Here is a 13,065-nt window from a genome sequence, read left to right as displayed (position 1 = left end):
GTTGGCTTCATTTTTCAGAACTGGAGGTTGCCGCTTGTACTTTTTTCATTGTACTTTGCACTTTATGTGACTTCAACTGCCATCAACCTAGAAAAAGGTCGGCAAGTGTTTAAACCCCCAGGTTACAAAATATCTTGTTATCCACAAATAACCATGTAAGACAATTTTCTGTTCTAGTCTTCTGTCCCCTCCTTGTCAGTCAGCGCTGAGGGAAACCTCGTGCTCTTACATTCATGAGCGTCATGTAGTATCGATCATATTATCCCTCTCATGATGAGGTTGAATGTGGATGATGAGGGTTGAGAAGTGACAGATGTGACATTTCAAATGAATTATTGATTCCTATATGCTGTCAAAACCATTAGCTGAAAAAGAAGGACAAGGATTTATACCAAGCTTAAGTGTAAATGTGCGTGTGCTACCTCGTTACAGTCGATGCCGTTGTTGACCGACCAGATCGTCTGAAAATACTCCAACATTCGCTGCTTGAGGCTCTGCGGCAGGTGGTGGACACGTATGAAGTCCTTGAGGTCTTTGGTTCTGGTGTGGTACTGGGACCAGCGTGAGTACATCCTCTGGATAATGGCCGTCACATTTCCAAAGACCAACGCATGCATCAGTGCTGCAGGTGTAGAAAGAGAGGAGAGGAGGGGATAAGGGAGCATTAGAATGAAAAAGAGACAAATAGACAGGGAGCCAAAATAGGAAAAAAAAAACTTTTGGATGCCAGAAGCTCCAGTAGAGAAATATTTTCATGTAGCTCACTGTAAACTCTACAGAGCCAAAGTGAAAGAAGAAGAACAGCAGGGGTTGTTTCAGTAACAGCGAAGACAGCAGTGCAACATTAATGGGATGACTGGGATGAGCTCATACCAGGTCAATGGTGCAGTAAGAGACACAACATGGAGCAGTCATGTCTCATTTTCATGTCTTCACACTCAAACTGACCTCTCCAAAACCACACAGACTCCTGCTAGTATAGTTTGCTTGTAGCCACATTGCCAGTAGAGTTTAACAGGAATAAGCGCAGCCGATTCGACTGTTATCAGGCCGTTAAGTAGGTGTTATTGGTCGCTACAAGCACCATAGATGTGGGTCATTAGGGGCCTACTACACCAACTACGTTGTAAAAGTGAAAGAAAAATTTAAGAGCAACATATTCTAACACGTAAAACTGAATGAAACACAAACAAAAAAGGTGTCTTTAGGTTTGGGCAACAAAACTGCAACTTTTTTAGGTTTAGGCAATAAAAGCTATAATCTTTTTAGGTTTAGGCAACAAAAATTACAACTTCTTTAGGTTTAGGCAACAAAAACTTCAACTTTTAAAGTTTAGACGACAGAAACTACAACTTTTTAGGTTAAGCCAACTAAAGTACAACTGCTTTAGGTTTAGACAACAAAACCACTTAGTTATATTTTGGGGAAAACATTGCGTTTTGGCTTAAAATTACTATGCTTGAAAAATGAAAATGAAATTTAAGATTATGAACACAAACCCAACTACACGTTGTTGGTTTCACACGGGAAGCAAACCCGGCCTCCTGGGTGAAAACTCTGTTTTGTGTCTCATCCATCACCCCCGACCTCCACCCTATTTGGAGTTTCTGCTACTGGCATAATTACTACGGTCTTATACCTTCTTTTGGTGATCTACCACATGAACAGATGATAAAAACTATTATTGGGTGTAGTAGGCCCCTAATAAGCCAAATCTATGGTGCTTATAGCGACTGATAATGCCTATTTCATGGCCTGCATAACAGTCTAATCGGCTGAAATAAGGCAAGTTTGTACTCAATTAAGTGCTACTTTTACAACTGCTTGTAGGCTGTATGACGTCCTCCACTTGTGACTGATTAAATCCCTACTAAATTAAAAAAAATCTAATTTCTAAAACCCTATTTGGATAATCAAAAAAAAAAAATTCTTCCATGTAAATATGGTTAAACATGATTTCTATTGGAGGCTGTCAAATTCCACGATCAAATAAACAGACGAACCAGTCAACCAGCTAAATGTTACATTTACATTCATGTCTTGTAACCTCCCAGACGGGGACATCAGTGTCAGGACTGAGAGGAGCTGATTTGATTGGTATGGCAGATACCTGTCTTTTATACGCCAACAGATAATGTGTTCTCCTAATCTCATTCAGTTTCCAGCTGCGTCGTATATCACACACCTCTGGACATGCAAGCACCGAACACAGACGACACGTCGAGTGTCACTGTTGTGTCACTGACTCCTTTTTTATGACATGGACCATGTTGTGTTGTGGTGAATAGATCAAATTATTCCTCTTTAGGCATACAGTTATTAAATTCCTTACACAAACTCATTGCATTTGACCTATGCTCTGCTATAAATATGAACAGGTGTTTGTGTTAGTTTTCATTTCGTGTTAAAACACAAGGGACAGTATGGGTGTTGTTGTTTTGTGTGTGTGTGTGTGTGTGTGTGTGTGTGTGTGTGCAAGCATGCGTATGTGTGTGTATGCATCTGTGACTGCCCCCAGGCAGCCGGGGACATTTAACATTTAGCCCAACCAGAGCGGGGAGTGTCCACAGGGAAAACACTGCCACAGTGACCTCTCTTCATCCCCCAAAAAGGATCCAGTTTAAACTGGATCAGACCATCTTGCAAAGGTCTGTTTAATATATACTTGCCACTGGAAAATAATAAAACTGGTTACATGTCTGATTGAATTCTGCTTTTGTCTATATTACTATTGAATCTTTAAAGGTACAATGTGTAGGATTTGGTGGCATCTAGTGGTGTGGTTGCAGATTGCAACCAACTGAATTCCCCTCTGCTCACTCCTCCCTTTCCAAGACTGCGGTAACGTGAGCTGCCGAGTGCAAAACAGTGGTAACGCCGTTCGGCTTGCTCAGAGGTCAGACGGCAGCTGGTGGTACCACGGTTTTGCACTCTGTAGCCCAGTTTCACAAGCGTGTCAGAGAACTATGGTGGCCTTCAGGTAAAACGTGAAAGGCTCTCTCTAGAGCCAGTGTTTGGTTTGTCCGTTCTGAGCTACTGTAGAAACATGGCGGTGCAACATTGCAGACTGGTTTTGTCTAGAAGGTAACCTGCAAATTGCAAAAAACGTGCAAAAACTCTCGCAAGACTCGCTGCCCGACGACCTGTCCTTACTTTAACCATCTGATGAACCTACTACACATGACCTGGCGGACTCCGTAAAATGTTACACACTGAACCTTTAAACCCAGACATGGATCGTGGTTTAGGAGTAGATATAACTTAAATATAATTCTACAGTATAATTCTACATGCTGTTGTCTGAATGTAAACAGTGTAAGACGCAAAGAGAGTCTGATTTTTATAAAAAATATATACACGTGATTGCTGATCGTACCTCCTATAAGCATGACGCAGATAGAGAAGATCTTCTCGACGTCGGTGTTGGCCGACACGTTGCCGAAGCCCACGCTGGTCAGACTGCTGAGGGTGAAGTAGAGTGAGGCGATGTAGACGCTGCGGATGGCGGGGCCGCTGCCGGTCCCGTTCACAACTCCTATGGCGTAGTATGGCGACTCCAAACGCTTCCCCAGCTCGTGGAGCCATCCTGTTTTTGAAATGGTGTAAATGGGGATATTGATGGATGGTTAGAGCTGAATGCACTCTTATTGCGTTTCCAGGCTGGTATCATTGACCCACTCTATCTATCACAAGAGTATGGTCATTAAGAGACAACCTCATCTGTTGAGAGCAGTATGTAGAGTAATTAATAAAGAATCAAAAGGAGCCTTATTACAAAACCTTCCTGAAGGTCTCGATGCTATCACTACATGTGCACCATAGTTTTCTTAACAATGAACTGCAGTGGTCATCTCAAAGCTCGGTGCAGTGAAGCATATAGATGCAGACATATGCTGACAGCGTTGTTTCCTAGTTATGGAAACTGTGGTAAGCAGCGCTACATCCAGAACAATGGATTTAACAGTGGAAGCAGATGCTTGGGAACCACTACTGATCCCTGGTCAGTACAGTGTGCAGACATGCAGCTGATCCCAGGGGAGCCTCCTGCAGACACTGATGAATGGTAATTGGATGGAAGCCCCTCATAGCTGCCTGACTTCACCGCTCAGTTCAACGTCAGAAACACGCAATTAGGATACAACACATTAATCCTGCCTCATGCACTGACCTGTTATTCTATGACATTGAAATGCAGTAATTGGTTAAGATAAATCTGCATGACCTAGTCAATGCTGACCCGGAACCAGTTATGAAGACACCGGAGCGAGGTAATTGCCAGCAGTGCAGCTCATCGATACTGACCAGAGATCAGCCCAGGGGGCCTCATTATATGAGGGACCCGGAGGCTGAGGGGGAATTACGAGAGGAATCATGCCACTCGCTCAGTCAATTTTACAACACACACACACTTAGCACCTGCATGCAAGCACACACACACACACAGCTGGTTGTTGCTCTCACATTTTCCTTCAATACGTATTTTTACAACAGACTTAGGAATCAATAAAATCAATGAGGAAATCATAAACTTAAATTAGCCGTTTACTGAAATGTTAAGAAACCCAGACAAACAGCACGCAGTACTGTCTCTGGGGTGCAAACACCCACTCAACATGATGAGTCCATAACATAGTTATTAACAAGGACCTCTCAATACAATACTATGTGTTTCAAACCCACACCTACAAGGGCTGTTATATTACTGCAGTGCATCTATACTTGTGTAAAGTGCTTCATTATGATAGTTTTTTTTAAACCTGGTTCTGCATAAACATGTTGAGGTCCACGATGAAAACTATGTTTACGGGTGAATATCAGATTGTACCTGCTGAACCCCCCCCCCCCCCAAAAAAAAAAAAAAAACACTGCAGGTTTAACGCAATGATATTTCAACCACAACTGATTTGGAAATAATGAGCTATGAAACTGCAATGCACCAGAGTATTAACATGTTAACCAAGGCCAACACATACAGTAACATGACAGTTGAGGTAAATCAGGAATTAAACCTGAACACAACAACTGAATTAGAGTAGAAAAAAGAAGGGAAAGAGTCACCTACATGAAATGCTTGTGGGATTTATGTGATCAAATCCGTAAAAAATCTAGCATTCTTTCATTAATGCCAGATGATCAATAAAAAAAATCCAACATTTTAGCTTTAAAGCCTTTATTGAGCCACAAGCCATGAGCCATTTATTCTACAGATTTCTTTTGCTCATAAAAGCCCAGTGTTTCCTTTATATTGATTCAGTACAGAAGCTTGACGATGCTGGATAATGGCTCCCTCAGCTAGAACAATGGAGATAAAATGAAAACACTTTATCCGGCCTCACCATTGCACACATATAAAAAACAAAAACAAAACACAAACACCTACATGTGTATCAAGGGCACAACTGTCTGTGTGTCATGCTATTTAAGATCCAGAACATTTTGAATCTGCCACACTTGGAGGGCACTGCTGCTGGACTGACATTAAACCCTTCCTTCTACAAATCTTTTAATCATTTAAAGCCTCAATCTGCAACTGGTTTTCACCCCACGTCATCATGGATGATGCTACATGGTCCTCATTCCTTTAGCATCATGTCTGATACACGACACCATATACAGGCACACTTCACATGCCATTCAACTCTCACCACAGCAGCAGGTAGCGTGTATATTATTTCTGTTAATGTCCGAATTTTGTATGATAAAAATAAATTCAAGTGTCTCTAAGGACATTTATTTACTAAATCTGCATCTCAACAATGTTATTATGTGTCATGTTTTGTGGTGAATCAGCAGATTCAGTGTCACACTAACAAAGGCCCTGTTCAGACCTGCCATTAACATGCGTCTTGGGTGATCCGATCAGAGGTGGACAGCTCTTAGTACAGGTGTGAATGCACTTAAGACACATGTAAGATGTCTTTTTCCATGACGTCTGAATATTTAGAAAAGCCCATAGAGATATATTACAAGTGCGTCAAACATCTTGGCCAATGTGGTATGCGTTGACACGCCAAGAAATAGACCCAGCATGGATGTATAAAGAGAACTGGATACAGCGTTGGAGGCGGGCTCCCGTTCATTCCTATGAGAGTAGCTCAGTGGTGCATGAAGCCAAATTTGCTCGACTGCTGAGTGATAAAGTACCCGGATCTTCCGGCGATCTTCTGCATCCATTGGGCCCATAGAGCAGGCGCAGTAGCGTTTACTTTAACTCCACCCACCGGTTAAAAAGATGTATTCTTAGCAAACTGAAATGATGTACGTGTATTACGTACGTGTACGTTTATTTGCATATAGAGCGGGGAAGTGAGATCCGATCACAAGTGGTCACTCGAGACACATGTGGAGATGCATTCTATTGCCAGGTGTGAACTGATGTACTAAAGAGCTGTTCACTTGTGATCAGAACACCTAAGACGCTTGTTCATACGAACAGGGACAATGACATAATATAGAGATATACCACAGGCCTGTGAAATTGCACTCAAACATTTCATATCACATTACATTCCCCAGCATCTCTAAACTAAGCTCCAACGGTGCCTGAAGATACACTACCATGGTGCTTAATGGAACCATTTTCCTTTACTCACCGATATCCCAGTTGTAGGCGTTGGCCTCCATCTCCATCTTGCCGATGATGTACCAGATGCAGGCCATCCAGTGGGCCAGCAGGGCGAACATGGACATGAGCAGCGTCAGGACCACGGTGCTGTGCTGCGAGTAGCGGTCCATCTTTTGGAGCAGCCGCAGCAAACGGAGCAGACGGACCGTTTTCAACAGGTGGACCACGGACACCTGGGGATGGAGAACAAGGACCCAAGGTGAACGTATTCTTAGGATGTTAGACCTACATTGGAATTGCCAACAAAACATACAGCATTGTCTTCACCTCCCTCTCCACCCCTATACCTCCTGAGGGAAACCTGTGTTTCATTCCTTGTTAAGCAGTGATCAAGTACCACAACTACATAACCTCCTTTTCATTTCTTGAGATTTTCTGGTGTTCTGCTGGGGGCAAAGTCAGAGAGACACACGTATAAAGAGAGTGAAACTATGAAAAGTGACGAGCAGGCTCTCCCCTTTTTATACTGACAGTAAATCTCATGGGAAGAGTGATAAACCAGTTTACACGCACACATGCTAATAACACTGCCTGAAGTGATAAAAAGCTCTTAACCATGCTTCATGTCCTCTCCAACATCAGTGGCTGCTCAAATGCTCTCCGATTCTATAATTAGACCTTGACAAATGCTTGTAAACACATCAACAATATGATCTATAAGAAGATTTCCTGATGAAGGAGTCCTTGATTATAAAACCACCAATTAGAGTAATCAGGCGCTTTGCTCACAGGTGTGTTTTTTTTTTTTTTAATATCCTCGCCATCACCATACAGTATTTCTCTTCTCCAGCTTCTTTCATTTTCTGTCCTCGCTCACTCGTTCTTTCGCTCTAACACATTAAACTAGTCGCACTTCCCTCGACTGGCTCACACACACAATGTTCCCTTAAAGTTCCCTTTCACACCTTTCCCCACTGTAGATGTGATGTGAATGTCATCCATTGTGCACCTGCGCCTCAGGCAATCTCCACCAACAGTCTATCATTCGGGGCTCGCCATTGTGTATCCCCATTGGAGATGCACACACACAGAGATGTATGTTGCATTTGTGTGTGTGTGAGTAGGGGGGTGGTGACAGGAGACAGGTGAGAAAGTGGGACAGAAATTCTATGGAAAAGGAATATCTGACGTAATAACTAAAATAAATAGAGGAGTGGGATGTGAAACAGAGGCAACAAAGGAATGATGACACAAGAGGAGAGAGAAAATGTGTGTGTCAGAGAGAGAGAGAATTACACAATCAGAGAAGAGGAGGAGATGTGTGGACGGTCCTTATCAGAGTTTCTCCTGTCCGTGTCCCCAGTATATGTTTTATGGTGGTTTTTCCACACTCTTGCTGTGAGAATTAGAGAACCGGTGCAGCACGAGGGGTAATGAAGCTTCCTGCCGAGCCCTGGGGAGAAGCTCCGTCTCCTCTCCGCCATCTATCACCACCCTGCATCCAACCTATGGAGAGAGCAGGCTGCGCCACATCCCATTCTCCTCCAGCAGCACATGAGCAGTAGGCAATGCAACCTACTCAACAATGCATCCTGCCACTTCCTCCTTCAACTTTTCCCTCTGTACCACTTCCATCTCACCCCTGCCACGCACATTTGCATTTCCTCTTCTCACCAGGTACTTGATTGACTTTTACTTACTTTGTGCACGAGACAGAAATGCCCATTATTTCTCCCCCCCGCAACCTCGCTTTTAGTGCTACAAGCCAATCACAACAGTGTGACTGATCATACATGTTTATTTTAATTTATCTTATTGATGCAGCAGTATCAGGCTAATAAGTATGCATAACACTGTTCTCCAATATAGGCCTCCAGGCCCAGGAGACGCACTCATAAATGTAGCAGTTAAGTATTAACAACAAATTGCTGTCTTTGGCCCAGATGTAAAGACATTATCACTACAGGAGACTAGCGCTCGTATCATCATCTTACGGCTGAACATTTTGTGTAGATGATTTTTATTGTGATGTCTACAAAATCCAATCAAAATTGATTTGTAAAGCACATATAAAAACAACAACCGTGCCGTACACACAAAATATAGCAGAAACCATAAAAACAACACAGTAAAAACACAAAAGACTTGTTTAAAAGACAGAGGATAATAGAGGATAAAAAAGTGTTTTAAGAAGAGATTTAAAGATAGGCAGTGTAGGGGCCAGCCTAACATGCAGAGGGAACTCGTTCCAGAGTTCGGGGGCTGCAACTGCAAAGGCCTGGTCTCCACTGTGTTTCAACCTTGATCTAGGGACAACAAGGAGCAGCTGGTCGGCTGACCTGAGTGACCTTGATGGGATGTATGGTTGTAAAAGTTTGGAGAGATAGGTTGGAGCTAGCCCAACAACACTAGGAAAACATTAAAATCTTAAAATCAATCAATGGAGCCAGTGAAGGGAAGCCAGTACGGGGTAAATGTGCTCTTGCCTGTGTTCTCCTTTTAAAAGATGCTGGATCAGATATCAGGACTTCAGTTTACTCTCATTAAAAGTTTAAAAAGCGCAATGCCATCCCAGCTTTGATAACCTTGAGACAATCCAATAATGGTTTTAAATAGTTTGTATCATTCTGTTGCAAAGGCAGTTAAATTTGTGTGCCATCTGATATATGACATGATATGAAAGATGGATGGTCAACCAGTTGAGTTTAGCTTTGGAAGAAAATAAGAAGTGCAGTGAAAGACAGTGAAAATTTAATCTTTTTTTGTTTGTTTTACAGCAACGTTAGTCCTTTAAATACGACTTCAGCATCCTTAAACTACCACAACAGAAAACAAAAAAAACATCAAATCAATTAAATTTTATATATAATATATAATTAAATATATTTATTCAAACTATCCTTTCATTATTTTTTGTGAGACACTTATAAATGTGCAGCAGCTCACACAAAATAAGGTGGAAACCTGAGGGTCAGGTGAGGGGAGGATCATGGGAAATAGGAAAATGTGAAGGAAATAAAGAGCATATATGTATTGGATAAACAAGAAAAGTGTGGAAAGGGTGAAATTGGATCACCTGACACACTGAAAAACATGCCATCGTAGAGATATATACGACAAAAACAAAAGAAAGACGAACACCAGGGAGGAACAGTGCTGAGGGCCCCTTGGCTCATTTTGGTGAAAGATGGCTTCTGTCCTCAGAGGGGACATCAGTCTGAATGCTCCATCCTTCTAGGGGACATCACGCAGAACGCTCTGCAATTACCAGCCACTCCTGGGAACTTATGGCCCAGTAGCTCTATATACACTAAAATCCCAACCTATACTGGAAGCGAGAGGTGGTATTTCCATTAATAGAGTATGGACCCAAACAGGCACCTTTGCCTGAAGCAGCCTGTCACCGTGACCACCCCTCCACTCACGCTTTCTTAAACTTTTGTGCTTTTTCCCTTTCCTTTAGTTTATTATATCGTTTTTTTTGTGCATGTAAAAGGTCTGCAAAGTTATAAAACCCAAAGTCCACGCCAAAGGGAGTTACTCTCCCGCACAGAAACACTGCTCCTGAACTGCCTGAAATGCCTTGCTTGAACTCCTGCCCATTCTTCCGTAACATGGTGATGAAAAAAAAGAGGTGCTGCAGCACAGCCGGTATGAGAAAAATAAAGAGTGTGGTGAATATTAAAGCAAAGCAATCTGAAAATAAGCATACTTGGTCCTCTTTAACACAACTTCCTTTACAATGGTTCCTCCTTTTTATTATTTTTATTACTAGGTTGATTGCTGTTGTTCTATCTATATGAGGATTCCCCATACATTTTGTACAAAAATTTAACTATATGTATTGATATGTATAACTATTTAACTAGATACGTGGCAGGAGGGCAATTTATATTGCCCAGAATTATAACAAATTAAATCCAATGTACTCATATATCTAGACTGATGGGTGCACTCGATTTGACTGTTAACAGGCCATTAAATAGGCGTTATTGGTCGCTATAAGCACCAAAGATGTGGGTCATTAGGGACCTACTACGTTGTAAAAGCAAAAGCGAAACTTAAAAGCAATACGTTCTAACACCTTGTAAAATTTAATAAAACGTTACATTTTGAACACAAACAAAAAGGCTTAGTTAGGTTTAGGGAAAAACATTCTGTTTCAGTGGCTTAAAATAGCTATGTTTCAAAAGTGAAAGTGAAACTTAACGCCTGTGAACACAAAGACAACTAAACGCTGCAAACCCTGGGATTTGAGGTCTCTTTCATGTTCTTTTATACCTTCTTTTGGTGATCTACCATGTGAATAGATGATAAGACCTACTAGTGGGTGTAGCAGGCTCCTATTGACTCACATCTATGGTGCTTATAGCGACCGATAACGCCTATTTAATAGCCTTACAATAGTGTAATCGGCAGGATTATTCATGGAAATAATGTGTCTTGTTTTAAAATGTAATTAAAAGAGCAACTTCAGAAAAGAGACTTTGTTCCTTTTAGTCTTTGTCATCATGATGGTGCTGATTATTGTCGTACTTATACTGTTGTATGTAATGTTGTATGTATGTCTTATATCATATATATCATAGGGATGTCATGTCCAAATTATATTTTGTTAAGATATGTCTATTAGTGTAACTGTTGTGTGTTATATTGCAGTTGTAATTGTGAGTTGTGCGTAAGTAGTGTTGACTTGTCTCTATATATATTTGTTCATATGCATCCCAGTAAGAATAGCGTTACAGCAGCTAATAGGGATTCAAATAAACAAACTTTGATAGCTTTATGAGATCCAGTACTGTACGTTGGACCTTTTGACTCACATTACAGTAGTTGAGTGAGTGGAAACAGCATATCTTTGCCTAAATTAGAGGCCAGAAAGCAAAAACTTCCACAAGCAACCAATCAAAACCTCCCTATCCTGCAGTGCTTCCATTGGGTGATATCATTCAGCTGCAGACAAGACAAGAGCGTCTACCTAATTGCTCCAGATCTCCACTTCTTCCTCCATTCAAGTATTCTTAAGGGGGCCATGTGTTGGACCCGACCAGGAAAGAAAAAGGTTTTAATGATACAGGTTTGATTGTTTTCTCAGCCCTTGTACAGTAGCTATGTGGAATCAATACGCAGAATCAAAGAGGTGCTGGAGCAGCGCAGGAAACAGTCCATGCAATCTATTCTTATGAAATGTCAAATGTGCTGGAGGTGTTGCACTTTATGCACCACTGTGTTGACAGGATTAGAGCCTGACTGTTACTGGGCAATCCATCAATCATGAGGTTTTGACTTTTACAATAAAAGTCATTCTATTAACTTCTGTCTATATATCCTCAACTTTTTTTATGTTTCTTTTTACTGTATTTTTTTTAGTTTTTTTAATCTTTTGTATTGAATATAAAATATTGTTTGGATCTAACTTTTGGATCATTAAAAGTTGTATTTTGAATCCAATAATTATTACATTTACAATGTGAATGTACCGTAGCTCTATATTAAACCCTGGGGGTTAAGCACCAAGCCAATAGTTACTCACCACGCTGACTTTGAAGGCATAGAGCAGGTCAAAGGGCAAGGCGGCCACCAGGTCGATGATGAACCATGTGGTCAGGTAATGGATGCAGATCTGCCGAGCGTCAAAGATCACCTGGCCCGATTTGCTGACATAAGTTGTGCGGAAATTACAAACAATGTCTGGCAGGAAAGACAAACAGTTGGGGGTTTGGTTATTGTAAATGCTGGTTATTATAATGATATATTTGTACTCAAATTAGTCGTGCAATTCTGCAACTAACCTATGATGAACAGTATTTCCACTGCGATATCACTGACAGTTGTGCTGCGGGTCAGGTCGTCATCATCCCCGATGAAGCACACATTGTAGGGCACCGTCACAGCTACGTAGAAAGTGGCAAGTAGAATCAGCCAATCCCAACCAGCTTTGAACGTGCTGTAGTGAAGTAGGATGAATTTGGACTTCTTGGCGTCTGCTACCTTGTACTCTGGCAAAGCAGGCAGATCCCCAAACACATTCTGGACAGGACAGGATCGGAAAACAGGAGTGATAAAGTAGCAGTAACCTGTTACGCACATCCACTTACTTTGTTCTGGTGGTCCAAATCATGGAGCCTGCACCCAAGGTTAAACCAAAATGAGGTCAGTACACGAAAAAACCCTTAAAACTAAAATCTTGTCCTCTCTCTCTAGGTGGTGAGGAGATTGTGTTGCTCAGGCTCTATTTGTTTGGAGATGCCTGAAAGTTGCTTGACATCCTCCTGGATCCATCTCTTCATATGTTCACATTATATATTTGTTAAATGGATTGTCATATATTTTGTATTTTCATTATTACTCTGTACACATAACATATATTGCATGTCTGTCCGTCCTGGAAGGGGGATCCCTCCTCAGTTGCTCTTCCTGAGGTTTCTTCCATCTTTTTTCCCTGTTAAAAGGGTATTTGGGGTTACGTTTTTCATCATCCAATGAGAGGGTCGTACTGC

General features: G+C 41.5%; 1 protein-coding gene and 1 long non-coding RNA gene across 2 annotated transcripts in view; one reads left to right on the top strand and one right to left on the bottom strand.

Moving 5' to 3' along the window:
* The window catches only part of kcnh8 (potassium voltage-gated channel, subfamily H (eag-related), member 8), a 67,721-nt gene that overhangs the window by 23,670 nt on the left and 30,986 nt on the right, over positions 1 to 13,065 (bottom strand). Inside the window, exons 5-9 of the mRNA XM_074613892.1 lie at positions 12,358 to 12,595; positions 12,099 to 12,256; positions 6,594 to 6,798; positions 3,377 to 3,586; positions 423 to 622 (exon numbers count right to left, since the gene is read on the bottom strand). Coding sequence (XP_074469993.1) covers positions 423 to 622; positions 3,377 to 3,586; positions 6,594 to 6,798; positions 12,099 to 12,256; positions 12,358 to 12,595 — 1,011 coding nt within the window. The remainder of the gene's footprint in view (positions 1 to 422; positions 623 to 3,376; positions 3,587 to 6,593; positions 6,799 to 12,098; positions 12,257 to 12,357; positions 12,596 to 13,065) is intronic.
* On the top strand, positions 34 to 2,700 carry LOC141754660 (uncharacterized). Its single transcript, XR_012590694.1, has 2 exons — positions 34 to 1,269; positions 1,301 to 2,700. It is a non-coding gene; the product is annotated as an uncharacterized LOC141754660 (long non-coding RNA).

Source organism: Sebastes fasciatus, chromosome 17 (genome assembly GCF_043250625.1).
Source record: "Sebastes fasciatus isolate fSebFas1 chromosome 17, fSebFas1.pri, whole genome shotgun sequence".
NCBI classification, from domain to species: Eukaryota; Metazoa; Chordata; class Actinopteri; order Perciformes; family Sebastidae; genus Sebastes; species Sebastes fasciatus.
The sequence above is the reverse complement of the archived record's forward strand: the minus strand, read 5'-3'. Positions and strand labels throughout refer to the sequence as shown.